This window comes from Euleptes europaea, chromosome 18 (genome assembly GCF_029931775.1).
Source record: "Euleptes europaea isolate rEulEur1 chromosome 18, rEulEur1.hap1, whole genome shotgun sequence".
NCBI classification, from domain to species: domain Eukaryota; kingdom Metazoa; phylum Chordata; class Lepidosauria; order Squamata; family Sphaerodactylidae; genus Euleptes; species Euleptes europaea.
In genome coordinates, this window is record NC_079329.1 from 10,013,186 (window position 1) to 10,039,857 (window position 26,672).

Sequence of the window (26,672 nt, forward strand, 5' to 3'; positions counted from 1 at the left end):
CAGGGCTCTGATTACGGATGTTCGGTCAGGTTAAAATTCTGTTATGCATCCTGAAAGCAAACGAATATGGGTAGATTAACATAAAGCAAGCGGAAAGGAGCCTTTAGAAATGTATTGGTGGAGCAGTTCAGGCAGCGATAGTTGTTATAAGAATGTGAGGAAGTATGCGGTTACCATCTCTTACCTCTTCCCAAGCTCCTGAACCTTTGGCACAAGGAGCAGAAACTCAGCCGGTGCTGCCGCCTCAGTTTGCAACAGAGGAGCTACCAGGCTGAATTGCGGCCAGTGATGCAGGGCAAAGGATATTCCAGGATGCACTTCAAACCTTCAGGCCAAGCCCATCCTGCAATGTGTTTTTTCTTACCGTAGCTTGTACTTGTTGTTAGGGGAGGGGCCGTGGCTCAGTGGTAAAGCAGCTGCTTGGCATGCAGAGGGTCCCAGGTTCAATCCCCAGCATCTCCAGTTAAAGGGACTAGGCAGGTAGGTGATGGGAAAGGCCTCTGCCTGAGACCCTGGAGAGCCGCTGTCAGTTTTAGTAGACAATACTGACTTTGATGGACCGAGGGTCTGATTCAGGATAAGGCAGCTTCATGTGTACGCCGTTGTCTCTGCAGACTGGCAGCTACTCCTGATTGATTATTTTGATTATGTCATTGTAGCTCTTAAATAGAATAAAAGCCCTTGCCAAGGGACCAAAGGGGACAACTCCCATCAGGACATGAAGTTTTTCCATAGTCCTTATTTTATGTGCCTTCCTGGATGTTACCCAACATGCAGTGTAGTTAGTAGTGCCAATCTGGAGGGGATCCAAATTCATCTCCTGATAAATCCCAACAGATATTTTGCTTGTGCCCAGCTGGAAATTCTCCTTTGAGACTAAAAACCGAATGCAGGACTAGATGAAGCTTGGCCCAATTCAGCAAGGCTGATCTTGGCATTCCTTCCTCTCTTTGCTCCTCTTGCCAGATGGATATTCAACGCTCCCGTGAGCTCCTGCATATGTCTGTCTATTCTCAGAGTGTCTCTCCTTGTGGCAAGTACTTAGCTGCTGGGAACAACTTTGGAGAGATTGCCATATTCAGGTAATCTACAAGCTTTTCATAATACTTCGCCTCTTCTGTTTCTTGGGCACCCCTTCCTGGTTTCCTCACACCTCATGTTTCTTCCCATCCAGCCTCTCAGCAGCACTGAGTTCAGAGGCCAAGGAAGAGAGTAAGAAGCCAGTGGTATCCTTTGCAGGTAGGTGACTGGCCAGGTGATGCACTGAGAGCTCCCAGGATGCATTGCAGTTGCTTGTCCCAACCTGGTTACTTGCTAGACTGCCCCTGGGAATTCTGCTAAAGCTTTCTAGCCCCAAGGAGGGGATTCAACTGCCTGAATGGCTCTGACTAGCCGGATCTCATCAAAGCTTGGAAGCTAAGCCAAGTTGGTCATGATTTGTACTTGGATGGGAGACTACCACAGAAGATTGGATTTGCTATGCAGAGGAAGGCAATGGCAAACCATCTCTGCTCATCTCTTGCCATGAAAGCCGTATAGTCCTGAGGTCACCATGAATAAATTGTGACTTGCTGGCACGCAGTCAATCACAGGAGATGCAAGAATAGGTCAAATGATGCCATATCTACCCTTGAAACATATTGCTTCTTCCCACAGCTCACGATGGGCCCATCTATGCTATGGTCTCCACGGACCGGCAGTTACTGAGTGCTGGTAATGGTGAAGTCAAGGCCTGGAACTGGAGCGAGATTGTGAAGAAGGTAAGGAGGTTTTCCTTAATCCCCTCCCAGCCCGCCTAGTTTCTGTTGTGGTGGTGTTAATTCCATTTTGTCTTGTCCTCTAGGGTTGCAAGGAAGCCTGGAGCAGGAGGCCACCTTACGGGTAGAGCTCCGCCTTCCTCTTTCATCTGCATCCCTACTTTCTTTATTCTCTCTCTCACACAGATACAGATGCAAAGTTCTGTTCTTTCCTTTTCTCCCCAGGAACAGCCTGGAGGTGCCAGAAATCAATAGCCTTCAGCTCAACCTGAAGGTATGGCCACAGTGCAAGGGGGGGGGGGCAGCTTGGGCGCTGTTCAGTTGTTTGGTGCGCACAGCAAGATTTGAGTCCAGTAGGACCTTAAACAACCCACAAGATTTCCAGGGTATATGCTTTCAAAAGTCAGGTTTAGCTTTGTCAGATCCAAAGGGAGGTTTGACTCTCAAAAGCGTGTAGCATGGAAATCTCATGGCGTCTTGCTCTTCTACTGAAACTACCTTGGTGCTCAAAATCACTGTCCTTTTTCCCCCCCCAATCCTCCAGGATAACAGTCTTCTAATGGCTGGGGGAGACTGTGCTATCCACATGATGGATTTGGAGTCCGGAGCCTTTACTGTGAGTCCTTGGAGAAGCGGGGAGAGGGATTGTGTATCCTGTATTGAATGCTGTCCCTGCAGCCATTGTGATCTCAGGGGCTCTGCGCTCAGCATTTTTTCTTCAAATTGTTCTGAAACTGAATAAATGCCCCCAATCCCAACTCTGTCTCCCCCCCAAATATATTTCTGTACAGTCAGTTTCTGGGTTGTTAGTGCACATTCAAAATAGAAGGGTTTTTGTAGGCTATTTCTTAGCAGGATTGAGTAATCTCTGCAAAGCTGATCTTTCTGTCCATCACTGTTGAGAAACCTCCATGCTAATATAATGATCCCTGTATACATTATTTCCATGGTCAGAGACATTATCTCTGACCACGAGATGCTAGGAACTAATAATATTCTGTTCCGTATGTGCCCCCCCACCCATCCATGGTAGATGCCTCTTCACTTGGTTGGCTGTTGGCTGGTTGGTGCTGATGCCAGAATGCTGACCTGGACGGGCTGTTTTTCTGATTCTGCATGGGGAGTTTTGCATGGTCTCCACTTTCATCTTGTCTTCAACACAGCGTGAATATCGGGGCCACACCGATTACATCCACTGCCTGGCACTTCGGGATCAGCTTCGAGAGTGCCTGTCAGGAAGCGAGGACGGCACCGTGCGCCTTTGGGGTGAGGACTTACAGCCTCCATGCGCTTTCTGGTGTTTTTCCCTTGCCCCTGCCTTCAGATTTGGGCTGCCATTTTTTGTCTGTGGTGTGCTCCCTTAGTAGCAGCTGTGGGAGGGCCTGTTGTATGTCCTGCCTCTGAAGGAAGTTAAATCTGTGTTCTGTTGAGGCAGGGCCTTTCAAACATTGGCCCCCTGCCCAGTCAAACCCACCAGTAATGGACTTTACAGGCATTTAGGAAGATGCGCTAGGCCTGCTGAGATCTTTCTGAACTTAGCCTGCTGTTCCATTATCTGGCTAACTAGCTTTGGTAATGTCAGGACGCTGTCAGTGTTAAGTGCTTAGATTTCATTGGTATTTGAATGTAGTCTGTGATTATACTGCAAGTTGCTTTGGAATGTTGGAAGACCAGGAAAGATATTATCTTTGAACACATGAAGCTGCCTTATACTGAATCAGACCCTTGGTCTATCAGTGTTGTCTACTCAGACCGGCAGCGGCTCTCCAGGGTCTCAGGCAGTGGTCTTTCACATCACCTTTTTGCCTAGTCCCTTGAACTGGAGATGCCACTGGGGATTGAACCTGGGACCTGCTGCATGCCAAGCAGATGCTCTACCAGTGAGCCATGGCCCCTCCCCTTTGGGTTGCTTTGAGTCCCCATTAGAGGGGAAAGTAGAATGCAAATAAATAAGTGCAAAATCTGGATAACGTTCCCAGAATGCTCCGGGACAAACTGCATGCATCCTGCCTTTCCCTATGCTGCCCATCTTTGAAGGTGAAATTGGAAGGGAGTTCCTGCACCCCTTTGTCCTCTGTGGTGGGTTTAGGATGATGCAAATGGTTGACTGGGCAATCACAAAGAGGATTCACGTCATCCCTTGATCTCCATTTTGTTTCCAGATTTGCGTGCTGGGGGTCAAGTGCAGTGCATTGAAGTGCATAAATATGAGGTACTGAAGACTCCTGGTTTCTTTTCTCCCCTCCTGCCTTGAGTGGTCTCCCTCCACTCCAAAGCACACAAAAGGCTGCAACCCTAAGAGTGCTTTCCTGGGAGTAAGCCCCCCCCTTGAATAAAATGCTGCTTACATCTGAGTAGACTTGCTCTAGGTTGCTCCCCAGTTCTCTTTGTGCCTGTTCTCGCTCCCTCGTCTGCTTTCATCCATCTGGCTGGAGCAATTACTCTTTATAATTATAAATTTAACAAACTTCGTGCCCTACAAAATCAAGGCTAAAAGGCTACCAAGGCAGCCTCCAATTCAAAATTAAAAGCAACACAGATAATAATACAAAAGCACCCACAAGGCAGTGTGAAGAAAGCAGATTGTAAAAGCTAAAAGCACTCTGAAAACAATTAAGCAACGTTAGAAAAATAAAAACCAGCCGTATTTTCTTGATTGTTTTCCTTGGCTTTGTTTTTTGATAAGCTGGCTGAGAGAAAAAAGATGTTTTAACCTAGTGCTTAAAACTAAAGAGGTCAGGCAGTGGGTAGTTCTCTGGATGGGAGAAAGTTCCAAAGTGAGGAGGTCCCACCACTGAAAAGGCCCTTAAGCCACCCAGCTCACTTCTGTCAGCAGGAGGCATACAGAGAAAAAGCCTGACCAATCAAGAGATTCTCAGATCCTTCAAATGAGAGTTACAACTCTGAAATTCAGCCTCTCTCGAAAAGAGTAGAAACCGTTTTCAGCTTGCAACTTTAAATCAGAATTTTAAAATGTGTGTGAACTCCTGCGTGATCGTGGTCACATTTAACCCAAACAAGATCGGCCTCTGGGCAAACGGACCACTCTCCGCTTCCAGTAAGGCTCTTTAGATCTCTGTTTACCGGACCGATCAACAACATTCCCGTAGCCTTCTGCTTGTAATGTTCTCCTCCACTCCCCCTAGGAATGCAGCCGGCCGCAGAATGGGAAGTGGATCCGTTGCCTGGCAACAGACTCTGACTGGATGGTGAGTGTGTCCATTCCTGTTGCTGAAAGGAAATGGCGAGATCCCCTAGGCCAGGGCTTACCAGATTTGGGAGTTCCCAGCATTCAGTGGGCTTCAGCTGTTCTTGGCTGTCTCAGTGGGCCCCGCATTGCTGCCACCGGCTTCTCCGTCTGGGGAGCAGCCTCTCTCCTCTTCTTTTCCCTCCTACCCAGCGTAGTGTAATGGTTAAGAGAGGTGGATTGGAGTGGTGGACTCTGATCTGGAGAACTGGGTTTCATTCCCCACTCGTCCACATGAAGCCAGCTGGGTGAATTTGGGCTAGTCACAGCTCTATTAGAGCTCTCTCAGCCCCACCTACCTCACAGGGTGTCTGTTGTGGGGAAGGGAAGGTGATTGTCAGCCGATTTGATTCTCTACCACTAAAGGAAGAATCGGCATATAAAAACCAACTCTTCTTCTCCTCCTCCTCCTCATTGTCGTGGTCCTCTTGCTCTTTTATTTATTTATTTGTTTGTTTGTTTTGTGATTTATAACCCTCCCTCCCCGGCCGAAGTAACTGAAACTGAAGTAAGGGAGGGAGTTTGCAGGAGAAGCTGTGGCCAAGTCTTCCTGCGTTATTTGAAGGAACTACGGAGTTCCTGGGAGCTCTCCTGTTGTGATGCAGTGGTGTGTACCCACCAAGGTCTCTGATCCCGTCACTGTTTCTCCTCCCTTAGGTGTGCGGTGGGGGCCCAGCACTCACCCTGTGGCACCTCCGGTCGGTCACACCCACCACCGTCTTTCCCTTGCCACAGTGTCAGCAGCAGGTCATGTTTTACCAGGACCTGGTGAGTTTGTCTGCCTTTGGGCTTTCCCTGACGGCCTTTCCATCTCGAGTCCTCCTCCCTCCTCCCGCATGGAACGAACCGAATAACCCCAAAAGCTGTGGCTGATTGGTCGTTTCCTGCATTCAGCCTTCTCTTTCACGCGGGGAGTCGTTTAGTTCTTCCCTAAAACTGACCCTGCGGTCCCCGTTCCAAACATCTTCTGCAGATCCTCTCTGCTGGCCACAGCCCAACCATCAACCATTTGCAGATCAGCGGGGAAGTGAAGGCCCAGATCCCCTGCATCCCTCGTTGCGTATACTCTCTTTCCATCAACGAACATTCACCAGAGCACAAGGTACCTGCGGGGTGGGGAGTGGCCAAAGAGAGGAAGTGGAGAGGCCTTCAAGGCTAGGAGACTGGCTTTCTGCAAGGGAGGGGAGCTCTGGATAGGATGGGGGGGTAGATAGGCGAGGCATTGGGTGGTGCTACCAAGGATGAGAACCAAGGCTGTCTGGAAAATGGGTGGCAAGGTCCCAGGTTCAATCCCCGGCATCTCCAGTTAAAGAGACGAGGCAAGTAGGTGATGTGAAAGACCTCTGCCTTGGGGAGGGGCTGTGGCTCAGTGGTAGAGCCTCTGCTCGGCATGCAGAAGGTCCCAGGTTCAATCCCCAGCATCTCCAGATAAAGGGACTAGGCAAGTAGGTGATGGGAAAGACCTCTGCCTGAGACCCTGGAGAGCTGCTGCCAGTCTGAGTAGACAATACTGACTTTGATGGACCAAGGGTCTGATTCAGTAGAAGGCAGCTTCATATGTTCATATGCCTGAGACCCTGGAGATCCACTTCTGGTCTGAGTAGACAACACTGACTTTGATGGTCCAAGGGTCTGATTCAGTAGAAGGCGGCTTCATGTGTTCACCTAGAGACATGTTGAGTAGGGTTCTGGGACTGGAGCAATTTTATTTATTAGGCAGGACCCGGGATTGTGGTAAGAAGAAGCTTTCTGAAGCGAGAGGGAATGTTCTAACACATTTCAGAATGCTAGTTCTGTTAGTGAATTGGGAGGGGGAACAGGCATTTAAAAATGAGAGCTGTGCAGATGAGGTTGGAAGTAGTTTGCGTGGGGGTAGATCCCGCACACCCTTTACTCACACCATCCCGTTACCTTCAGGTGCTTACAGCGGCTGGAAGCAGTCACCGGATTGATGTCTTCACCAACTTCAGCTACCGGGCCTTTTCTCTCACCTTCACCTAGTGTTCTCCCCTGTTCTTTCTTTCTGTCTCTCTCTCTTTTTTCAGGTAAACCTATTTCTAATCTGGTATCAGAACAGGGAACACCGGGTAAATCCTCCTCCCCCAGGATCAGCTACATTTGCCGAGCATCATCTATGTGTATTGCCCTCTTAGAAACATACTGAGAACTCTCATGGGTCAAGATGCTTCCTGGAGAGCGAATCTCATGGGATGAGGGTGTCAGTGAAGTATATGTTGTGGCCAGAACCACCTCCCCTTCTGCAATCAGAGTAAATAAGTCGGGGCCTGTGTGAGAACCCCCCTGCCCTGTAGAGCAGAACTAAGGTAGAGGAACCATTTTTTGACTCCTCCAGGCCTGAAGCTTGACCATCTTGCATTTAGTTCCCTTGTCCTCTGTTGCTGACTGGTGACGTGTGGGGCCTAGGTGAGCTGGGAGCTGCTCGTTTAGACCTGGATCTGAGTAGTGCAGTACGGTGGGAGGTATATTTACCTCTCCCTTCAGCGCTGGTGGGGGCAATATGTGGCTCTCAGCATGCATCTGTCAAACCCTATTTTCACTACCTATTCCAAGATATGATAAGCTATTGAGCGCCTCTGCACAGATCAAAGAGACCTGAACGTGTATAGTTAATTAGGATCAGAGGAAGTGCTTTTCTTCAGATCCTCAATAATGCCCCCTTTCCCAGGACTCCTATCATTTCAAAAGGACCAGAGCTTTAAAAAAATTATAGCATCTTGAACACCAAGAGGGGAATGAATTTCATCGCTTCCTCCCCACCGTGGTTAGCTGGAGCGTAATGAGCATGCTCAGTCATCACCATGTACCATAGGAAGGAATGCATTAAACCTGTCTCAAGTGAAATGCCATTACAAGCAACTTTTAATTGTGTAATTTATACGTTTTGAATGCATGTAGAGATGGGGAAGAGTGCTGGGGAACTTCACGGTCTGGAAGCTCTTTTGTTTCTGTTTCAGCATTTATCTGCATGATTTCAGACGTTTTTCTTCTGTAAACGCGAGGGCTGAGATCCTTTCAAAGGGAACAGCATGGTCCTCAAAATGTTGGTAAACCTAATAGCAGAATGGCCAGTTCTAAACTTCAGAACAGGCATGGCAGCTAGGACTTCTAAGTCCTTCACTCAGGACTTCAGCCCTTATCCTTCACCCACTTCTACCTCCTCATACATGCGTTCCTCCTCCATCTTCTTGAGTTCCTTCAGCTCTTCCCGATGCCTTTCTTTAAACTCCTGGAGAGCTGCCATCTTTTCAGAGTCTTCACTGACACAGTGGACCCCTGGCTGGTCATCCGGAAGCAGGTATCCCACAACATCGACCAACATTACTTCAGCTTCATGGCAGAGGGCCTGCAAGGCTAAGGGCCCGTAGGTGGTAGGGCTGGATTGGTAGCGTTTGCCGAAGAGGTTGACGGGCCGCAGGAAGTAGTGAGGCAGGTTGCCTTTTGTGAGCGTGTGAGTTAGGATCCTCAAGAGGTTCTGCACGGAGGACAGCAGGGTCTCCCATTGTGCCTTCTGAGGGTAGATTTCACAGCACCACAGCAGAACGGTCTGGAAAAAAATGGAGGGGAAGGGAGAGGTTAACCAGATCCCACAGTCACCGCTGGCAAGAGCAGACCCCAGGACTCTGATCTGGAGAACCGGGTTTCATTCCCTACTCCTCCACATGAGTGGCAGAGGCTAATCTGGTGAACTGGATTTGATTCCCCACTCCTGCACATGAAGCCAGCTGGGTGACCTTGGGCTAGTCACAACTTTCTTAGAGCGCTCTCAGCTCCACCTACCTCACAGCATGTCTGTTGTGGGTGGGGGAAGGGAAGGCGACTGTAAGCCGGATTGATTCTTTAAGTGGTAGAGAAAGTCAGCATATAAAAACCAACTCTTCTCACAGGGTGTCTGTTGTGGGGAGGGGAAGGGAAGGCGATTGTAAGCCGGATTGATTCTTCTTTAAGTGGTAGAGAAAGTCGGCATATAAAAACAAACTCTTCTTCTGCTTCTTCCAAGTGTTTAGGGGGGGGGGGTTAGGGGGCTAGGCAGGTGTGCTTCTGCATCTGTGACTATGGGGAAGGATCGGGGGTAGCTGTGCAAAATGGGCAACTAGGGAGACTGAGAGGAAGGTGACTTTATGGTAATGGTCAGCAGCCGCTGGCATTCTCCAAGAACTATTTCTCAGACAGCGTGGAGGGGAGGGAGAGAGCGTGGAATAAAAGGGTCTGGAGCAGAGGGAGTGTGAGGGGGAACATTGCTGGTCGGTTATTTTGAAAAACTTGGGACGGGAGACAGCTGCCTTCTCACGTCCATCAGTAAGCACTGCACTCGCACCTAGGATTGTGCATTTGACTGCAGCCAAACAGACCCCCCCCCCCGAAAATACATTTTTAGTATTTTTTGGGGGCGGGGGGTTCAGTAGTAAAAACATGGCTGCAATGAAAGGGAGTTGAAAAACCAGATCCCAAATAATGTCAATTTTTTTCAGCAGTATTCGGGGCCACTTTGGCCCCGCCATCATTTCCCCTCTCCCCTCCTCTTTCCCTCCCTTCCCCCCTTACTGGCTAAGTCCTCACCACCGTGGAGCCCAGCGTTCCGCTCCGAGCCACATATTTTTCGGGTTCGGGTTTACTAAACCCGAAAATTTTCCATTATTTTTTTAAAAAGCTGAATGCCTTATATTAGGCTTTTGTGGATGTTTCGAAAATTTCCAGGTTTATTAAACCCAAACCCGAAAAATACCGAGGGGAAAAAAAGGGCACAGCCCTACGCTTGTTTCCCTCCCAGAATTTCCATGCTGTTTTAAGGGTTAGAAACGTGCTTGTGTTTTAGCTGAAAGAGAAGATAGCATTGGGCTGGCTAACACAGGTGGACAAACAAAAAATTGCTCAATCTACCCCCGGCCCCTGGGTTTGCTTGGCAGATTCACCTTGAGGTGGTAGGAAGACAAGACTCGGCCATATTCTGGCATCCATCTTGTATTGTTGACAAACTTCAGAAGTCTCAGAGCTGCTTTTCTCTGTCCCCCGTCCGCATCGACATCCTTTAGAAGCACAGTCTCTGCGTGGCTGAACGAGAGCCTAGGCGCAGAGAGAGAGTGAGTTGAGGAGCATCCTGTATTCCAGGCAATGGGGAGGGGCTGTGGCTCAGTGGTAGAGCATCTGCTTGGCATGCAGAAGGTCCCCGATACAATCCCCGGGATCTCCAGTTAAAGGGACTAGGCAAGTAGGTGATGTGGAAGACCTCAGCCTGAGACCCTGGAGAGCCACTGCCGGGTCTCAGTAGACATTACTGATTTTGATGGACCAAGGGTCTGATTATGTATAAGGCAGCTTCATATGTTCATATTGTTACTTTAGTTTAATGAAATCTTAATGTTCAAGAGGTAGGTGAGAACTCCTTCCCGCTCTAAAGGGAAGGCAGTACCCCCATTTTCTTTAGCTCCAGCCTCCTGGCCATTGTTCCCCTTCCCAGTCCATCTTCCTAAATCAATTGTTGTTTACCTCCAAAATCCACCCTTGGCTACCAGCTCCGGCCCGACCTCCTGCAGAGCGGCCACTTTCCGGAGGAAGCTTCTCTTCTCGTCGGCCAGGTCCCCGCCCCACCAGTCAGAGAGGTGGGTCAGGTCTTCCCTCAGCCACTGGTTGGAGAGCTTGAGGGCCCCCTGGATAGCAGGCACCAGCTTCACAGGCACGACATCAGGCCCTGCGAGGAAGGTCAGCTGGATGGCAGGACCAGCTTGGCGCAGGGCCTCTAGCTGCGTGTCCTCTTGAGGGAAGAAGAAGAAGAGGTTTTTATATGCTGACTTTCTCCACCACTTAAGGGAGAATCAAACCCGCTGACAGTCACTTTCCCTCCCCCTCCCCACAACGGACACCCTGAGCCAAGGCCCCTCCTCAGACATGGATATTTTCCATGTAAGAAGGGATCCGTAATAAAAACTCACGTCTCATCCAGGGGGTAATGGTGGGCACTTTGGGGGGACGGAGCCTTCGCTGGAAAACGGGATCTAACATACGAAAGAAAAGTAGCATCAAATTAGAACTCAGACTGGCTTGACTTTTAATATTGACTGTAAAAAAGTCCCTAAATGAGGAACAGGCAGCTGAGGGGCTCCCCCCCAACCATAAGGGCTTCCTTTCTCCAACCCCCGCTATGCCATAAGAGCTTCCCTTCTCCCCCCCCCCAGCATAGTTTCTTGTCCCAGTGTGTGTGTGTGGGGGGGGGGGACGGAATCTCTTTAAAAATCACTTTACACTTACCATTTTGCAGAGGGTGCGAATGTGCTGGAAGAGACATGGAAGAGAAATACGAGAAAATTATTTAAAGGGGAACTGGTGGCTGGTAAATTTATCCCCCATTTATTTTTCCTGGCAGGGTTCCTGGTGCCTTTAGACAACTGCGCATCGGGCAGAAATTCAATGGGTGCAGCTTTTCTCAGCAGGAGAGCAGAGGGCCATTGAATTTTTGCCTGTAGCTCAGCTGTTAAAGACTCAGAAATCCTGTCCAAACAAAGACTGCAATTTGAGTATCGGTGGGAAGCGGAGCCTACTTGAAGCAAAAAATATCCACGAGCGTGGGGTTTCCCTGGAATTGTGCTACGGAGAGAGGTTTTTTTTTTACAGGAATTGCAGTTTACCCCTCTGAATATCCATTCTAGAACGATGCGCTGCAGTGTGAGCCGAGGGATTTCTCTGCCAGTGGGGGAACATACCTGGGTCCAAAGCAATCTCGACGTAACTGTGGAAGTCGTTCAGGATTTGGACGGGGTCGAGGTTGTGGTGTTTGAGGCTCTCCTAGGAAGAGGGAAGGAAGGAAGTATTGCAGGGTTCCTCCCTCCAAACCCTAAAGCGGGTGTGCTGTGTACAGACCGGAAAAGGGGGAGGGATGCATGTCCTGCAGCCCCCGCTGGCATCTATATGGTGACCGCAGTGCCCTGGCCAGGAGAGGGTGCCTTTCAGGTATGCTGAGGGGCTGCTGTTCCCACTGTAGCATCCAGGTCAACTATAGTGGGAAATTTAGAAGTCTGGCACCACAATTTCGTATGGTAAGGCCTGGTGCGGCCTGACCTGGATGACCCAGGCTAGCCTGATCTCATCAGGTCTTGGAAGCTAAGCAGGGTCGGCCCTGGCTGGTACTTGGATGGGAGACCGCCAATGAATTCCAGAGGAAGGCAATGGCAAACCACCTCTGTTAGTCTCATGCCTTGAAAACCCTGGATTGCCACAAGTCGGCTGCGACCTGATGGGACTTTACACTCAAGGCTTGGTGCAGCCCCCTTATGGTCAAGCAAGAAGAAGAAGAGGAAGAGTTGGTTTTTATATGCTGACTTTCTTTACCTTATAAGGAGAATTAAACCCTCTTACAATCTCCTTTCCTTCCTCTCCCCACAACAGACACCCTGCGAGGTAGGTGGGACTGAGAGAGCTCTAAGAGAGCTGTGTCTAGCCCAAGGTCACCCAGCTGGCTTCATGTGGAGGAGTGGGGAAAAGAGTGGCTCACTCTTTATGTCAAGAGAGACCTGGAATTTGCACCTGTGCCTTTTAAGGGCCCTTTCATACAGTACACACTGACACCCACACACCCCAACAGAGTTGTAGCTCTGGCTGCTTGCTAAGGGTGCCAAACATGTAGTTCGTACCCAGGTTCATCCTCACTTGTTCACTCACATTTTCAAGTTTGCACTTAAACTGCGTCAGGCATATATGTAAAAACTGAATCGGCTATAGGCAGAGTTGAAGCAGCTTGTGAATGATGGGGAAAACATAGGCACTGTGTATCGTAATATGCGACAAATGCATGCTTATTTCTCTGCACACGTGCATTGCCAGGCATCTGCCACTTACGTTCTTGCTAGAAAAAAAAGTCACCACTGTACTGATACTGGGTAGTTAGGAAATAAGCACAGGAGGGACCCAACACTATAATTACAAAGTGCAAAAAAGTTCTATTCAGAAAAGTTACAAGTTATAACATCAATATAGAATCAAAGTATCCAACATGATCCTATGTTAACAAAGTCCAGTGGTCACTGATGTATCCTAAATGGAACATGGTGACTATCCTGTAATATTAACTGCAGTTAACATAGGATCATGGATGCTTTGATTCTATATTGATGTTGTTTATCACTTGTAACTTTTCTGAATAGAACTTTTTTGCACTTTGTAATTATAGTGTTGGGTCCCTCCTGTGCTTATTTCCTTACGTTCTTGCAGCAAAATGGACACCATCTGTCCCAGTGTGCCCGATTTCCAGCACATCTTTCACCTCCAACATATTGCACCGGCAAAATCCTCAGCAACATTTTGGAAACCTACCTTGTACTCGTCCAGTTCATCCAAGTCGACGTCGTCATCTTCCAACCACGCTTTTTTGTTATGACAGTGGACTTCCACGTGTGCCTCTTCCGCGGCCTCCAGATCCACGAGGATTTTAGTGCCCCGGCGATACACGGGCACCCCCTTGTCATGGAACATGTAGGTGGGGAGTCTCGGCTCGTAGTTGCTGGGGTCTTTAGGGAGGCCCCCGCTTACAAGGGCCAACTTCGGGTTAAATCTTATCGGGACAAGGAAGTCGAAATTGACGGGACGGCCTTCTGGCTGGAGCTGCAGCCCTTCTCTGTAGCTGCCCACGCAGATGGGGCCTTGGGGGTACAACCCACTGCTGGACTGGTAAGCCCATTTCACTATTGAGTCCATCAAAGCCTCCACGGCAGAGAAGTTCTCTTCCACTCTGTGACCCTCAAAGAGGAAGACGTGGTTGGCACAGAACTGCTGGAGAGTTTTCTCTTGCTCCTCACTCATTTTAATGGTCTCCTGTTTTGCTTTTGTGATCTGGCTCAGCCTGCTTCTCAGCTTTCACTTTCCCTCTCGGCCAACCCTTCCTACTTGCCTGTTTATTCACTGAGACTTTGAGCTTTGCTGGCTGCTTGGAGGAACCGAAAGAGGGAAGGTCTTTTTTTTTACTTCCTGGCTCTGCTGGCGAGAGGCAAAGGAGAGGAGCAGCGTTTCATCCTGTTTCCAGATCTCCCCTGCTCCTTTCCTGACAAATACCAGAAGGGTTAAAAGGAGAATAAAATAAGCAACATCTAGCAGCAAAGGGAATTACTGCTTGATTCCTCAAGAACTGGGCTGCCAAGGAAAAGCAGTTCAGCACTTCTGGCCAGTTCAACTTTCCCTGCCTTTGGGGTACTGGTACGCGTGGTGGTGAAGGAGAGGTTGGCAGACTGCAAATAGTAGGGTTGCCAACCTCCAGGTGGGGCCTGGAGATCTGGAATCACAACTGATCTCCAGACTACAGAGGTCAAGTTTCCCTGGAGAAGATGGCTGCATTCAAAGGTGGAGTCTATGGCATTATACCCCACTGAGGTGCCTCTCCTCCCCAAACCCCACCCTCCACAGGCTCCACCCCCAAATCTCCCGGAATTTCTCAACCTGGAATTGGCAACTGCAGAGCCAGCTACTTTCCATGTGAGCAGCTGTAGCTTGGCTCTGATTTACACGTGGCACAGAATGAAGTAACAGAATGGACTGCACCACTTCGTTGTAGGTGGACAAATCACCTTTTAAATATTGTATCAAGAAACTCTTTGCAAGTAGAAATCTAGCACTGCAAGGAGTGAGCTGTGCTAGAACTTTGTCCCCTGATGTGCTAGTTGTTGGGCTTAAAAAACCTTTAAGAGAGAATTGTTCACATTACGCTGCATTAAAAATGGTGCCATTTCTTGCCAGCAGTACCCACAGCATCCTACCACCCAGTTCAGCAGCAAGTATAACCTGTAACCAGGCCCTAAGGCCTGGTTTATACAAGCATCAGAAGGAGGTGATAAAAGAGATACTATATTTTAATGCTCCATCATGTATTTTTTGTTAGAATTCTGCAAGTAAAAAACAACAACTACTACTAGGATATGGGGGTGGTATCTAGCCCAGTCCACTCCTTGCTCTACTAACTTTCCACTTACAGGAAGTCTTTACAAAGAAGACAGCATTGAAAAATGTGGCCTTCCATCTGTTGCCTGGAACACAGATCCAGGCAGGGAAAATCCTAGAACTTTGGGGATGGAGCCTGGGGAGGACATAGGGTTGCCAGCTCCGGGTTGGGAGGTTTTTGGGGTGGAGCCTGAGGAGGGCGTGGTTTTGTAGTGCCCTAATTAACTTAGTTTATAGAGAAAACATATATGCTGTCACATATATGCATATTCACATAGCATAACACACACACACATATATAGATTCTTATGTACAAGTCTAGAATCACTTTGCATTATGGGTAACATGTACTTTGGTCAAGCTATATTCATTGCTGAGGAGCCTGGGTCAGAGTGACCCAGCAAGCAGTTTGCAGGCAGCTGACTTGGTGAGGTCATTCCCTCTTGGTACAGGCAGTTTCCTTAATTAAGCCTGGAGCTTTGATTTAAGACAAGACATGTCATCTTGGAATGTGAAGCTGTGCCTCCTCATTAACCATTAGGCAACGCCTTGAAGAGCATTTTCTATTGGATATGCAAATAATTGCTTATACGTCCAAAAAGTTTATTGAACAGTTCAGTGTTACGTGTGTATTACGTTTCTGTAACCACCCATTATCAAAGTCTATATCCATGCTTGCAATCCTTTGATGTGTGTGGAAATTGCTCTGCGCTTTAGGCAATTTTCACCAGCATTTTGTTATATTGGCCAATAAAATAACCTGCTTTGATTCTTCAGCTTCCAACTGTTTTATTGTGATTGAATATTAATACAATGAGACAGTAGTACATTACAGTTTGGAGAGGGAAGGGACTTCAATGCCATAGAGTCCAATTGCCAAAGTGGCCATTTTCTCCAGGGAAACTGATTTTTATTGCATGGAGATCAGTTGTAATACCTATAGATCTCCAGCTGCTACCTGGAGGTTGGCAACCCTAGGAGGACAGGGAACTCAATGGGGTATAATAACATGGAGTCTACCCTCCAAAACATCCATTTCCACCAGGGGAACTGATCTCTGTAGTCTGGAGAGGAGCTGTAATTCCAGGGGATTCCCCAGGTCCCACCTGGAGGCTGGCATCCCTACCCTATAATGAAGACAAGACATTTGGATTTATTTTAATGATTTTTTATTCTTTGATTGAGGGCACATTGATCACAGCTTTATAAATGGGTTCTGGTGAATGCTGGGGGGGCAGGGCACAGAGATGGAAGACAATGCCCCTGTCATTCACTGTTCAGTGTCCCAGTGGAACCCGATGGCATCAACCAGAGACTCGGAACGGCCGCTGATGGAGCGCAGAACCGTGTTTGGGAAGGAAGGTTCTGCGTTAAAGAACGTCCCTGGGCCGAAGCCGGGTCCAAAGGCAAAGATGCGGCCTTGGTTGGTGCGGAAGGCGAGGTACTCCACGTGGCTCCCAAAACGGCCCAAGACCCTCACGATCCCTTCTCCGAGGAGCAGCTGCACACTGGACGGGCTGCCCACCGCACCCCCTTCAGTGCGGGACCATGAGTCTCCGTAGCAAACCTGGATGCTAAGTTGGTAAACAAAAAGTTGAAACGAAAAGATTCAGGACAGCCATCTTTCCCTAGAAAGAGGCCGAGCGCGCTTTAACAGCAAAACTCAACAGGTTATGCTTATCCCAGTGTACAGCTGCTATAGTTTTCTATTTATTGTATTTATTTATATAAGAAAAAGAAGAAGAGTTGGTTTTTATATGCCAATTTTCTCTACCACTTAAGGAAGAATCAAACCAGCTTACAATCACCTTCCCTTCCCCTCCCCACAACAGACACCCTGTGAGGGAGGTGGGGCTGAGAGAGCTCTAAGAGAGCTGTGACTTGCCCAAGGTCACACAGCTGGCTTCGTGTGTAGGAGTGGGGAAACCATCTTGGTTCACCAGATTAGCTTCCGCCACTCATGTGGAGGAGTGGGGAATCAAACCCGGTTCTCCAGATCAGATTCCGCAGCTCCAAACCACCGTTCTTAACCACTACACCACGCTGGCCACTACACCATGATGGGGACCCAAACCAGCTCAGATTGTTCTCTCCTCCACTTAAACCTCACAACAACCCTCTGCAGTGGTCCAAATTCTGCCTGTCAATCCTTGCATAGGGCATTTCAAAAAAACACTGCGTATTTCCATAAACCGATTAGTCCAAACAAGTTGAAAAGATTCCATAGACAGCAGCACTGTCCCCCTTAAATATGAATTGCTCCTAGACGTTTGAGCAGCATTTCCCAAAAGCCTGATCACTGAAATGGTTTTTAAAGTTAAATTTGGACGCATGCCTCCATTGCTAAAAGTTTTATTTTTAAAGCATAAAGGCTATTTAGCGTCCACCCTTCAAGGAGCTCACTCTTTGCAATGTCACAGAGGCTGGCATTCCTCCTGATTGGGGAGGGGCCGTGGCTCAGTGGCAGAACATCTGCTTGGCAGGCAGAAGGTCCCAGGTTCAATCCCCGGCATCTCCAGTTAAAGGGACTAGGCAAGAAGGTGATGTGAAAGGCCCCTGCCTGAGACCCTGGAGAGCCATGGAGAGTGGCTGTGACTCAGTGGTAGAGCATCTGCTTGGCATGCGGAAGGTCCCAGGTTCAATCCCCGGCATCTCCAGTTCAAGGGACTAGGCAAGTAGGTGATGTGAAAGACCCCTGCCTGAGACCCTGGAGAGCCGCTGCCGGTCAGAGTAGGCAATACTGACTTTGATAGACCAAGGCTCTGATTCAGTGTAAGGCAGCTTCATGTGTTCATTGGAAGGAGTGACTCCTGCAGAGATGTGACAGACAGCCTCCATCAAGGGCACGTAATTATGTTGTGCATCAGATGAGCTCAAACAAGCCAATCACAATCAAGACAGCGTGAGGAAAGAGCTACCTTTGCTTAGCGGAGGCTGACTGGAAGCTGTCAAGCCTAGAACAACACATCATGCAGAGATTCAGCAGGCAGACTCCTCTGCGACAGGCTATTTTGGACTCAGAAAGCTTTACAAAATTAATACCCCGGGTCTAAAGACATGACATACCTTACAATATATCTGTCGTTAGCCCTTATCCTCAGGCCTGTAATAGGACCCTCCGGTTCATGATCCGATTGGTCAAAATGGCTCCCGGTGCTGCCTCCAAATTCTTCAGAGTAAGAGGAGGCCCGTGCCAGGGCTGGGTTCATAAAGGGAAGGTTGCGGGTTAGTCAACCATTTGCAGCTCTGTGCTTCCTCCAGAGTTTCTCCGACCTGTCCTCTCGCCTGTTTTTAATTCCCTGTGACTGGCTGAATGTATATTAATCTTAAAAAGTTGCTACAGGACTACAGAATTCCTCCCTGCCAAGATCTGTCACTCCTCTAACTGCCTCCCCAAAGTCTCTTTCTCTTGGGCTAGGGTTGCCAGCCTCCAGGTGGGACCTGGAGATCCCCTGGAATTACAGCTCATCTCCAGACTACAGAGATCCTTTCCCCTGGGGAAAACGGATGCTTTGGAGGGTGGAGCAGGGTTGCCTAGTCCCTCTTCGCCACCGGCAGGAGGTTTTTGGGGCGAAGCCTGAGGAGGGCAGGGTTTGGGGAAGGGAGGGGCTTCAATGCCATAAAGTCCGACTAGGTGACGTGACTAGGCAAGTAGGTGACATGAAAGACCTCTACCTGAGACCCTGGAGAACCACTGCCGGTCTGAGTAGACAATACTGAGTTTGATGGACTGATTCAGTATAAGGCAGCTTCATGTGATCATGTGTTGCCAGGTCCCTCTTCACCACCGGTGGGAGATTTTGGGGGAGCAATCTGAGGAGGTCAGGGTTTGGGGAAGGGAGGGACTTCAACGCCATAGAGTCCAATTGCCAAAGCAGCCATTTTCTCCAGGGGGATCAGTTGTAATAGCAGGAGATCTGCTACTACCTGGAGGTTGGCAATCGGCCTATGGCATTACACCCCACTCAGGACCCTGTCCTCCCCAGGCTCCATCCCCAGTTCTCCAGGAGTTTCTCAATCTGGATCTGGCAACCCTACCCCCCATCCCCTGCCAGTGGCCAGGGGGTATCTGGCAACCCTATCTCGGGCCCACCTCCAGAGATTTTGTGGAGCGCTGCCTAAAGGTACCTTGAGGGTAGGGGGGGATACTTCCTACTGACGCCAGTGCTAAACAGCAAACGGCTAAATGTGCGTTGATGAAAAGAACTTTAATAAACTATAATTACTTAATCAGGGGCCAGACGCTGCTGGTGTCGTGATCCAAGCCCTGCCTGCAGGCTGCTTTTTAATGCGTTGCCAGCTAAGGAGCCCTCCTCCCATGTAGGGTTGCCAACTCCAGGTTGGGAAATTCCTGGAGATTTGGGGGGGGGGTAGAGCCTGAGGAGGGCAGGGTTTAGGGGCGAGACAGGACCTTAGCAGTGTATAATGCCATAGTGTCCAATGCCATAGAGCCAAGCAGCCTCGTTCTCCAGGGGAATTGATCTCTGTAGTCTGCAGATGAGTTGAAATCCCAGGAGATTAGGGTTGCCAACCTCCAGGTACTGGAAGAAGAAAATACCTATGCTGGAAATAGTAGAAACTGCCATTATATATAACCTCCAGGTACTAGCTGGAGATCTCCTGCTTTTACAACTGATATCCAGCTGATAGAGATCAGTTCACCTTGAGAAAATGGCCACTTTGGCCATTGGACTCTATGGCATTGAAGTCCCTTTCCTCCCCAAACTCCGCCTTTCTCAGGCTCCACCCAAAAAACCTCCCGCCGGTGGCAAAGAGGGACCTGGCAACCCTACAGGAGATCTCCAGGTCCCACTGGAGGCTGGCAACCCTACCCTTTCCGTTCACTGTGCCTTGATGTGGTGATGTTAGCACGTGACAATCTGCGCTGTCGAGCATACTGAATAATGCACTTTCCATCCACGTTCAATGCACTTTAGCGATTGTTTGCAAGTGGATTTTGCCATTTCGCACAGTAAAATCCGGCTGCAAAGTGCATTGAAAGCGGATTGAAAGTGCATTATTCGGTGTGTGTGAAAGTGCCCTAAATCTGTTTTACAAGCCATGAGAAACTTCTGCAGATCTGAGTTGCTGTAAAAGGCACAAGAGAGCCTGTGGCTGGTCCTGGTCTGTTGGCAGTCCAAGGGATTAGTGGAGCGCTTTCAGTTTCAAAATAGTTGTGAACAGGATGCTGCAGGAGGTGGAGCCAGGTAAGGTGCCGGTGAGCACCACGATGGGGACCAGTGGTATATAGCATCCATCTAGGATTGAGCCCCAGAACTATTGGTGAGTTCCACCTTGTGCTGCCGCCAGAGCCTCCAATTATATCAATTTAATATTTGTATTTCGGTTTCTGGTTATTTCTAGCTTGCGTTAGGGAGCATGACACAGGTTGCACGCATGTGCAGTCCTTGCTGCTGATGCGCACACCAGTGCACCAGTTTGCAAACTTGCACCATTTTGCTAGGAGGGCTCTCATTCACATGATGCACACTGCCCTTTATGGCAGGCCCAGAGTCCAGGGGCAGAGTTAAGAGGGTTTGGGGAAGCAGGTGACAGGAAAGCCCTTTCCCTGCCCCCGGGGCTGTGGTTCAGTGGTAGAGCATCTGCTTGGCAGGTTCAATCCCCGGCATCTCCAGTTAAAGGGACTAGGCAAGTAGGTGACGTGAAAGACCTCTACCTGAGACCCTGGAGAGCCACTGCCAGTCTGAGTAGACAATACTGAGTTTGATGGACTGATTCAGTATAAGGCAGCTTCATGTGTTCAAGATAGGGTTGCCAGGTCCCTCTTCATCACTGGTGGGAGATTTTGGGGGAGACGCCTGAGGAGGGCAGGGTTTGGGGAGGGGAGGGGCTTCAATGCCATAGAGTCCGATTGCCAAAGTGGCCATTTTCTCCAGGGGAACTGATCTCTATCGGCTGGAGATCAGCTGTAACAGCAGGAGATCTCCAGCTATTACCTGGAGGTTGGCAACTCTAGTTCAAGACCTTGGACGGGAACTGCCAGTTGGCTGTACAACTACATAGGCCAATGGTCTGACTCAATAAAAACAGCTTCCTCCGTTCACGTGTTTTGGGGCAGCTGCCCCTTTTCTCGTCCTTACCCGAACCATCAGATGCTCCCGCACAGAGGAAAGAGAGGAGAAGCAGCGTCAGCATCTTGGAGGGTGAAATGTGGTGGATCTGAAGGCAACAAAAACCATTAAGATGGGTCTTTTAAAAAAATATCCAGAAAGCAAAGCAACCAGAATATAATTTCTTCACTCGACTCAGTAATGGCAGCTGATCGCTAAATCTGAAGTACTCAAAGATAAGAAAAAGGAGCAAGAAGAATATCTACTTTGCTAGGGTGAAATGTGCAAAATGGAGATCGCATGGAAGGTTTTACCAAATCCAATATTAGGGGAGGCAGTAGAAAATAGGGACCATTTCCCTTCTAAAAAACAACGTTAAAGATCACAAATACCCAAGATCACAAATGTTAAAGATCACAAAAATCGTCAAGGTGATATTTAAATGTTCAAATTCAGATGTAATTCTAAAATCAAATTCTTAGCTATTGGGGATTACTGTTTGTGATTTGAAACAATTCTATGAATGTTGATTATGTCATTTGGTTGGGGGGCTTTAAGATGCAGGCATAAAATTGAAGTAATAAAAGTTCTAAATATAAAGTCAGAAGAGGCTAAAGAATCACAAAAAGCCCTGTAGACGCCTTTAGCATCTTATCTTAGGCGATGTTTGAAATAAAAACCTAGGCCCCTTTGATCTCTTTCTCTCTTTTAGAGTAGTCTTGGTTCTTCCTCTTATCATAATCAGGAAAGTTTTCTTTTCCCCAGTTTGCCTTTGAGAGATCTTGAGAGCTTTAGTACTTTTAATCCTGCAGTTTTTCAACTTTGAGGAACCAAAGCTAGATTTCTGCAGCCCGACAGTATAACTTACCTTTCTTAGGGAGCGCGCCTGGCAATCCAAGCACAAAACGGAGGCCTTCCTTTGGTACGTCTGTTGTTTCAGATGTATAGGGGGGCACTTTACCTTATCAAAAGGGCTGCTTGTCACCTTGGTCACTCCCAAAGGAAATACAGCCCGAGTCTTTGAGAAAGTAGCTCCTATTGGTTTGGCAACAGATTCTGTAACTTTTGGGGAAGGGTTTAATCTTACCTGCCATTGGCAATGGGGCATACTAACAGTCCTTCTATTGTGGTCTAATATTTCATGCTCCTAGTCAACATTCAAAGAGGAGCATTCATTTCCAGAAATCATAAGCAAATGGACTTCCATGCCTGTTTTTCACCACCACCTTGTTTTGATCTGGGCATCTCCTGCAAGGCACTGCTACCTAGAATTTAAAAGAGAACTATTCATGTGAAACACTAGTCTGGTATCACAACTCCAAAATTTGACAGGCCGTCTTCATTGGCTGTGTTTCTTTATGCCAGTCAGCTGCTAAAGCTGCAGGAACAAGCCCCTGTCCTCTTAGGGTTGCCAGGTCCTTCTTCGCCACCGGCATGAGGTTTTTGGGGAGGAGCCTGAGGAGGGTGGGGTTTGGGGAGGAGTGGGACTTCAATGCCATAGAGCCCAATTGCCGAAGCGGCCGTTTTCTCCAGGGGAACTGATCTCTATCAGCTGGAGATCAGTTGTAATAGCCGGAGATCTCCAGCTGGCACCTGGAGGTTGGCAACCCTCCCTGGAAAAGGCGGCCTTCTTCATGGGTGGGCCTTAGTCACCACCAGTTTTTCTCAGGCCTTTCTTCTGTGCCTTTAATTGCAACCCGATCACCTGAATCATAGCAGGGATTTTTGCTGTCTAATTTCTATGCACCAGGAATTTGCTTTTTTTTTTAATGGAAAAGGTTGGAAACAGTGACCTTTCTCCTCAAGTGGGTGGGATTTACAGCCCAATAACTGTCTATCCAAGAAATTTGCCACGTGGTTTATTAAGGAAAAATCATCACATAAAACACACAGGGCAGGTAATAGCCCTCTGTGACAAACAATACTATAGTAATTCTGCTGAGGCACAGTACTGCCTCAGGGTGGCAGCAAACCCCATGAAATTGGGCTGTAAATGCCGCTAGGATAGCTTCGTCTCCTTATTGCTTCTATTAGCTATTTAAACCGAGCCCGGTCAGTGACTTAATCTGGGACATCTGTGCGGTGTTTTATAATTGCTGTGCAATTCATAAAGCATTCCCCACTGTTTCCCTCCAGACTGCCCACAATGGTAGCACAATTGTAAATGCAACACAAAACAGCACTACAGGATTTCAGAAATACATAAATAGTGCAATCCTAAAGAGAGTTACTCCAGTCTAAGCCCATTATTTCAATGGGTTTAGACTAGTGTAACTCTGCATGCCCTGACCTGGATGGCGCAGGCTAGCCTGATCTCGTCAGATCTCAGAAGCTAAGCAGGATCCTCGTCAGATCTCAGAAGCTAAGCAGGATCAGCCCTGGTTAGTATTGGGATGGGAGACCACCAAGGAAGTCCAGGGTTGCTGTGCAGAGGAAGGCACTGGCAAACCACCTCTGGTAGTCTCTTGCCATGAAAACCCCCCAAAAGGGTCGCCATAAGTCAGCTACAACTTGACGGCACTTTACACACACAACTCTGCATAGGAATATGCTGCAACTGAAGTTAAAAATGATGCAACCGTTTGCAAGACCTGGGCAAGTCTGTCAATGATAGGACATATTGGAAGTAATTAATTCATAAGATCTCCATAATGTGACTTGACAGCACATAATGTACACAGAGCTCATGTCAACATACGCAAAGGAGTGAATTGTGGCTAATTACCCTGAAAGGTCACCATATTTTTCCTCATTATTTTTAAAGTGAGCATGTTTAGAGGTTGCTTCTGACTAGAGTTGCAGCCATTTTCTCCATGCAGGGTTGCCAGGTCCCTCTTCACCACTGGCAGGAGGTTTTTAGGGCAGAGACAGGAGGATGGGGTTTGGGGAGGGACTTCAATGCCATAGAGTCCAATGGCCAAAGTGGCCATTTTCTCCAGGGGAACTGATCTCTGTTGGATGGAGATCAGTTGTAATAGAAGGAGATCTCCAACTAGTACCTGGAGGTTGGCAACCCTTATCTCCAGGGGAACTGATCATTGTCACCTGGAGATCAGTTGTACTAGAGGGAGATCTCCAGCTACTACCTGGAGGTTAGCATCCCTATTTCTTACCCATCTGAATCAGATTGCAGAGGGGTAGCCATGTTAAGAGTGTTGTAGCAAAATAAAACAGAAGTCCAATGGCTTAAAGACTAAGAACTTTTTATTTTGGCATGAGCTTTTGTGAGTCACAGCTCACTTCCTGGATGCTGTGATGAGGAAATCATAGCAGCTGAAGAAGTGAGCTCTGGCTAAGAATGCTGATGATGAAACAAATGTTGTTCGCCTTTAAGTAGGGTTGCCAGGTCCCTCTTCGCTACCGGTGGGAGGTTTTTGGGGTGGAGCCTGAGGAGGGTGGAGTTTGGGGAGGGGAGGGACTTCATTGCCATAGAGTCCAACTGCCAAAGCGGCCATTTTTCTCCAGGTGATCTGATCTCTATCGGCTGGAGATCAGTTGAATTAGCAGGAGATCGCCTGCTACTACCTGGCAGTTGGCAACCCTATCGTCACGTAAGGTTGCCAACCTCCAGGTACTAGCTGGAGATCTCCAGCTATTACAACTGATCTCGAGCTGGTGGCAAAGAGGGACCTGGCGGCAAAGAGGGACCTGGCAACCCTATATTCGCAAGCTATTCTCTCTTAATGCTAAGGTAGTAACTTGGCACAAGTGTCTCACAACCAAAATTCCAACACCAGTTTTGGGCAACGCAATTTAAGAAGGATGTAGACAAGTTGGAACGGATCCAGAGGAAGGCAACAAAGATGGTGAGGGGTCTAGAGACCAAGTCCTATGAGGAAAGGTTGAAGGAGCTGAGTATGTTTAGCCTGAAGAGGAGAAGACTGAGAGGTGATTTGATAACCATCTTCAAGTACTTGAAGGGCTGTCATATAGGGAAGGGTGCCAAGTTGTTTTCTGTTGCCCCAGAAGGTCGGACCAGAACCAACGGGTTGAAATTAAATCAAAAGATTTCCCGTCTAGACATTAGGAAGAATTTTCTAACAGTTAAAGTGGTTCCTCAGTGGAACAGGCTTCCTCGGGAGGTGGTGGGCTCTCCTTCCCTGGAGGTTTGTAAGAACAGGTTAGATGGCCATCTGTCAGCAATGCTGATTCTATGACCTTAGGCAGATGATAAAAGGGAGGGCAGCTTGGCCATCTTCTGGGCATGGAGTAGGGGTCACTGGGAGTGTGGGGGGAGGTAGTTGTGAATTTCCTGCATTGTGCAGGGGGTTGGACTAGATGACCCTGGTGGTCCTTTACAACTCTATGATTCTAAGACCTCCTAGGTATGTACGGACTTTTGGCAACCCTAGCAAAGGGCTTTCAAGGCAAGTGAGAAGCAGAGGTGTTTTGCCATTGCCTTCCTCTGCAGAGTCTTCCTTGGAGGTCTCCCATCCAAGTACCAACCCTCCTTAGCTTCCGAGATCTGACAAGATTGGGCTATACCATGATGCCTTCCTTCCCAAAGAACTCATACCAATTCATATTTGTTTGGAACACTTCCTTCCCATCCGCCGTGTCATTTAACGCCTTCAAAATCATTCTCCCCAAAACTCCCCAAGTGGAATGATACAAACCTGCCCGGGAGCATATTTCCCTGAGGCATGTATGGAGCAAGACATATCAACACACATCTCAGTGTTAATATTTACCCCAGTGTGTGTTTTAACATAAACGTTACCCTTCTTTGTTTTATACAGAAACAATTCCCTGTCTGCCAGTTTGACCTCAATGATATATAGGATTGGGTGGGTAATATTCAGGCCCAAATCCTATCCCTTGAACCCAGTGTTGTGTGGATGTGTGTGTGTGTTAATTTCCCACTGGGATCAGCAGGGTCGGCAGGAAATTGTATTGCAACAAGTGGGGGGGAATTCTTCTGGGTCTGTAGTAGTGGCTGGCCTCTTCAACATCCCCTCCCACAAGAGATCTGCCAGGAAAAAATCGGTAGCATCCCCAGTGGCTTTTGGAGCTGTCAAAAAGAAAAATCATAATGAAATAATGTTTGGCACAGCGCTTCCCCCTCAGGGCGCACAATGCTTCATGTGCTTTGCAGCGCCAGGACAACCCTGTGAGGTGAGCCATGGCATGGCTGTAGAGAGGCTGGGGGCGGCTTGCCAAAGATGATACAGGGCTAGGGTTGCCAGGTCCCTCTTCGCCATCGGTGGGAGGTTTTTGGGGTGGAGCCTGAGGAGGACGGGGTTTGGGGAGGGACTTCAATGCCATAGAGTCCAATTGCCAAAGCGACCATTTTCTCCAGGTGAACCGATCTCTATCGTATCGGCTGGCGATAGGGTTGCCAACCTCCAGGTACTAGCTGGAGATCTCCTGCTATTACAACTGATCTCCAGCCAATAGAGATCAGTTCCCCTGGAGAAAATGGCCACTTTGGCCATTGGTCTCTATGGCATTGAAGCTCCTCTCCACCCCAAACCCCGCCCTCCTCAGGCTCCGTCCAAAAACCTCCCGCCGGTGGCAAAGAGGGACCTGGCAACCCTAGCTGGAGATCAGTTGTAATAGCAGGAGATCTCCAGCTAATACCTGGAGATTGGCAACCCTATACAACGCACTCATGACAAACCAGGTATTCCCACCTCCTTGTGGAGTGTGTGTGTTGGGGAA

General features: G+C 48.4%; 3 protein-coding genes and 1 long non-coding RNA gene across 4 annotated transcripts; 1 reads left to right on the forward strand and 3 right to left on the reverse strand.

The window, feature by feature from the left end:
• The first annotated feature begins 954 nt into the window (after positions 1-954).
• Positions 955-7,019, forward strand: THOC6 (THO complex subunit 6). The gene is made up of 12 exons (XM_056863371.1): positions 955-1,082; positions 1,175-1,239; positions 1,657-1,760; positions 1,844-1,881; positions 1,983-2,031; positions 2,302-2,373; positions 2,921-3,023; positions 3,920-3,969; positions 4,904-4,966; positions 5,662-5,772; positions 5,978-6,106; positions 6,922-7,019. Exons 1-12 carry the CDS (start codon positions 967-969, stop codon positions 7,003-7,005), a joined length of 984 nt encoding a protein of 327 aa, XP_056719349.1. The 5' UTR covers positions 955-966; the 3' UTR covers positions 7,006-7,019.
• A 1,139-nt stretch (positions 7,020-8,158) lies between these two features.
• On the reverse strand, positions 8,159-10,959 carry LOC130490403 (protein mab-21-like 3). The gene is made up of 4 exons (XM_056864229.1): positions 10,953-10,959; positions 10,510-10,774; positions 9,936-10,086; positions 8,159-8,569 (listed from the first exon to the last, which is right to left on the reverse strand). The coding sequence occupies exons 1-4, from the start codon at positions 10,957-10,959 to the stop codon at positions 8,159-8,161; spliced, it is 834 nt and encodes a 277-aa protein (XP_056720207.1).
• LOC130489613 (uncharacterized) lies at positions 10,959-11,804 on the reverse strand. Its single transcript, XR_008933835.1, has 3 exons — positions 11,721-11,804; positions 11,269-11,292; positions 10,959-11,015 (listed from the first exon to the last, which is right to left on the reverse strand). It is a non-coding gene; the product is annotated as an uncharacterized LOC130489613 (long non-coding RNA).
• A 4,406-nt stretch (positions 11,805-16,210) lies between these two features.
• On the reverse strand, positions 16,211-21,096 carry LOC130489612 (zymogen granule membrane protein 16-like). Its single transcript, XM_056863372.1, has 3 exons — positions 21,042-21,096; positions 18,007-18,139; positions 16,211-16,514 (listed from the first exon to the last, which is right to left on the reverse strand). Exons 1-3 carry the CDS (start codon positions 21,094-21,096, stop codon positions 16,211-16,213), a joined length of 492 nt encoding a protein of 163 aa, XP_056719350.1.
• Positions 21,097-26,672: the final 5,576 nt, after the last annotated feature.

What these genes read in the sequence shown, in the direction of transcription:
- LOC130489612 (XM_056863372.1), bottom strand. Translation starts at nt 21,096, where the DNA reads ATGCTGACGCTGCTTCTCCTCTCTTTCCTCTGTGCGGGAGCATCTGAT. An exon ending in GGGAGCATCTGATGGTTCGG is followed by an intron (nt 18,140 to 21,041) that starts GTAAGGACGAGA and finishes TTATGAACCCAG; the next exon opens with CCCTGGCACGGGCCTCCTCT. An exon ending in AACGACAGATATATTGTAAG is followed by an intron (nt 16,515 to 18,006) that starts GTATGTCATGTC and finishes TTACCAACTTAG; the next exon opens with CATCCAGGTTTGCTACGGAG.
- LOC130490403 (XM_056864229.1), bottom strand. An exon ending in GCCAAGGGTGGATTTTGGAG is followed by an intron (nt 10,087 to 10,509) that starts GTAAACAACAAT and finishes CTCTGCGCCTAG; the next exon opens with GCTCTCGTTCAGCCACGCAG. An exon ending in TGTCTTCCTACCACCTCAAG is followed by an intron (nt 8,570 to 9,935) that starts GTGAATCTGCCA and finishes ATTTTTTTCCAG; the next exon opens with ACCGTTCTGCTGTGGTGCTG.
- THOC6 (XM_056863371.1), top strand. Translation starts at nt 967, where the DNA reads ATGGATATTCAACGCTCCCGTGAGCTCCTGCATATGTCTGTCTATTCT. An exon ending in TTGAAGTGCATAAATATGAG is followed by an intron (nt 3,970 to 4,903) that starts GTACTGAAGACT and finishes CACTCCCCCTAG; the next exon opens with GAATGCAGCCGGCCGCAGAA. An exon ending in CAACAGACTCTGACTGGATG is followed by an intron (nt 4,967 to 5,661) that starts GTGAGTGTGTCC and finishes CTCCTCCCTTAG; the next exon opens with GTGTGCGGTGGGGGCCCAGC.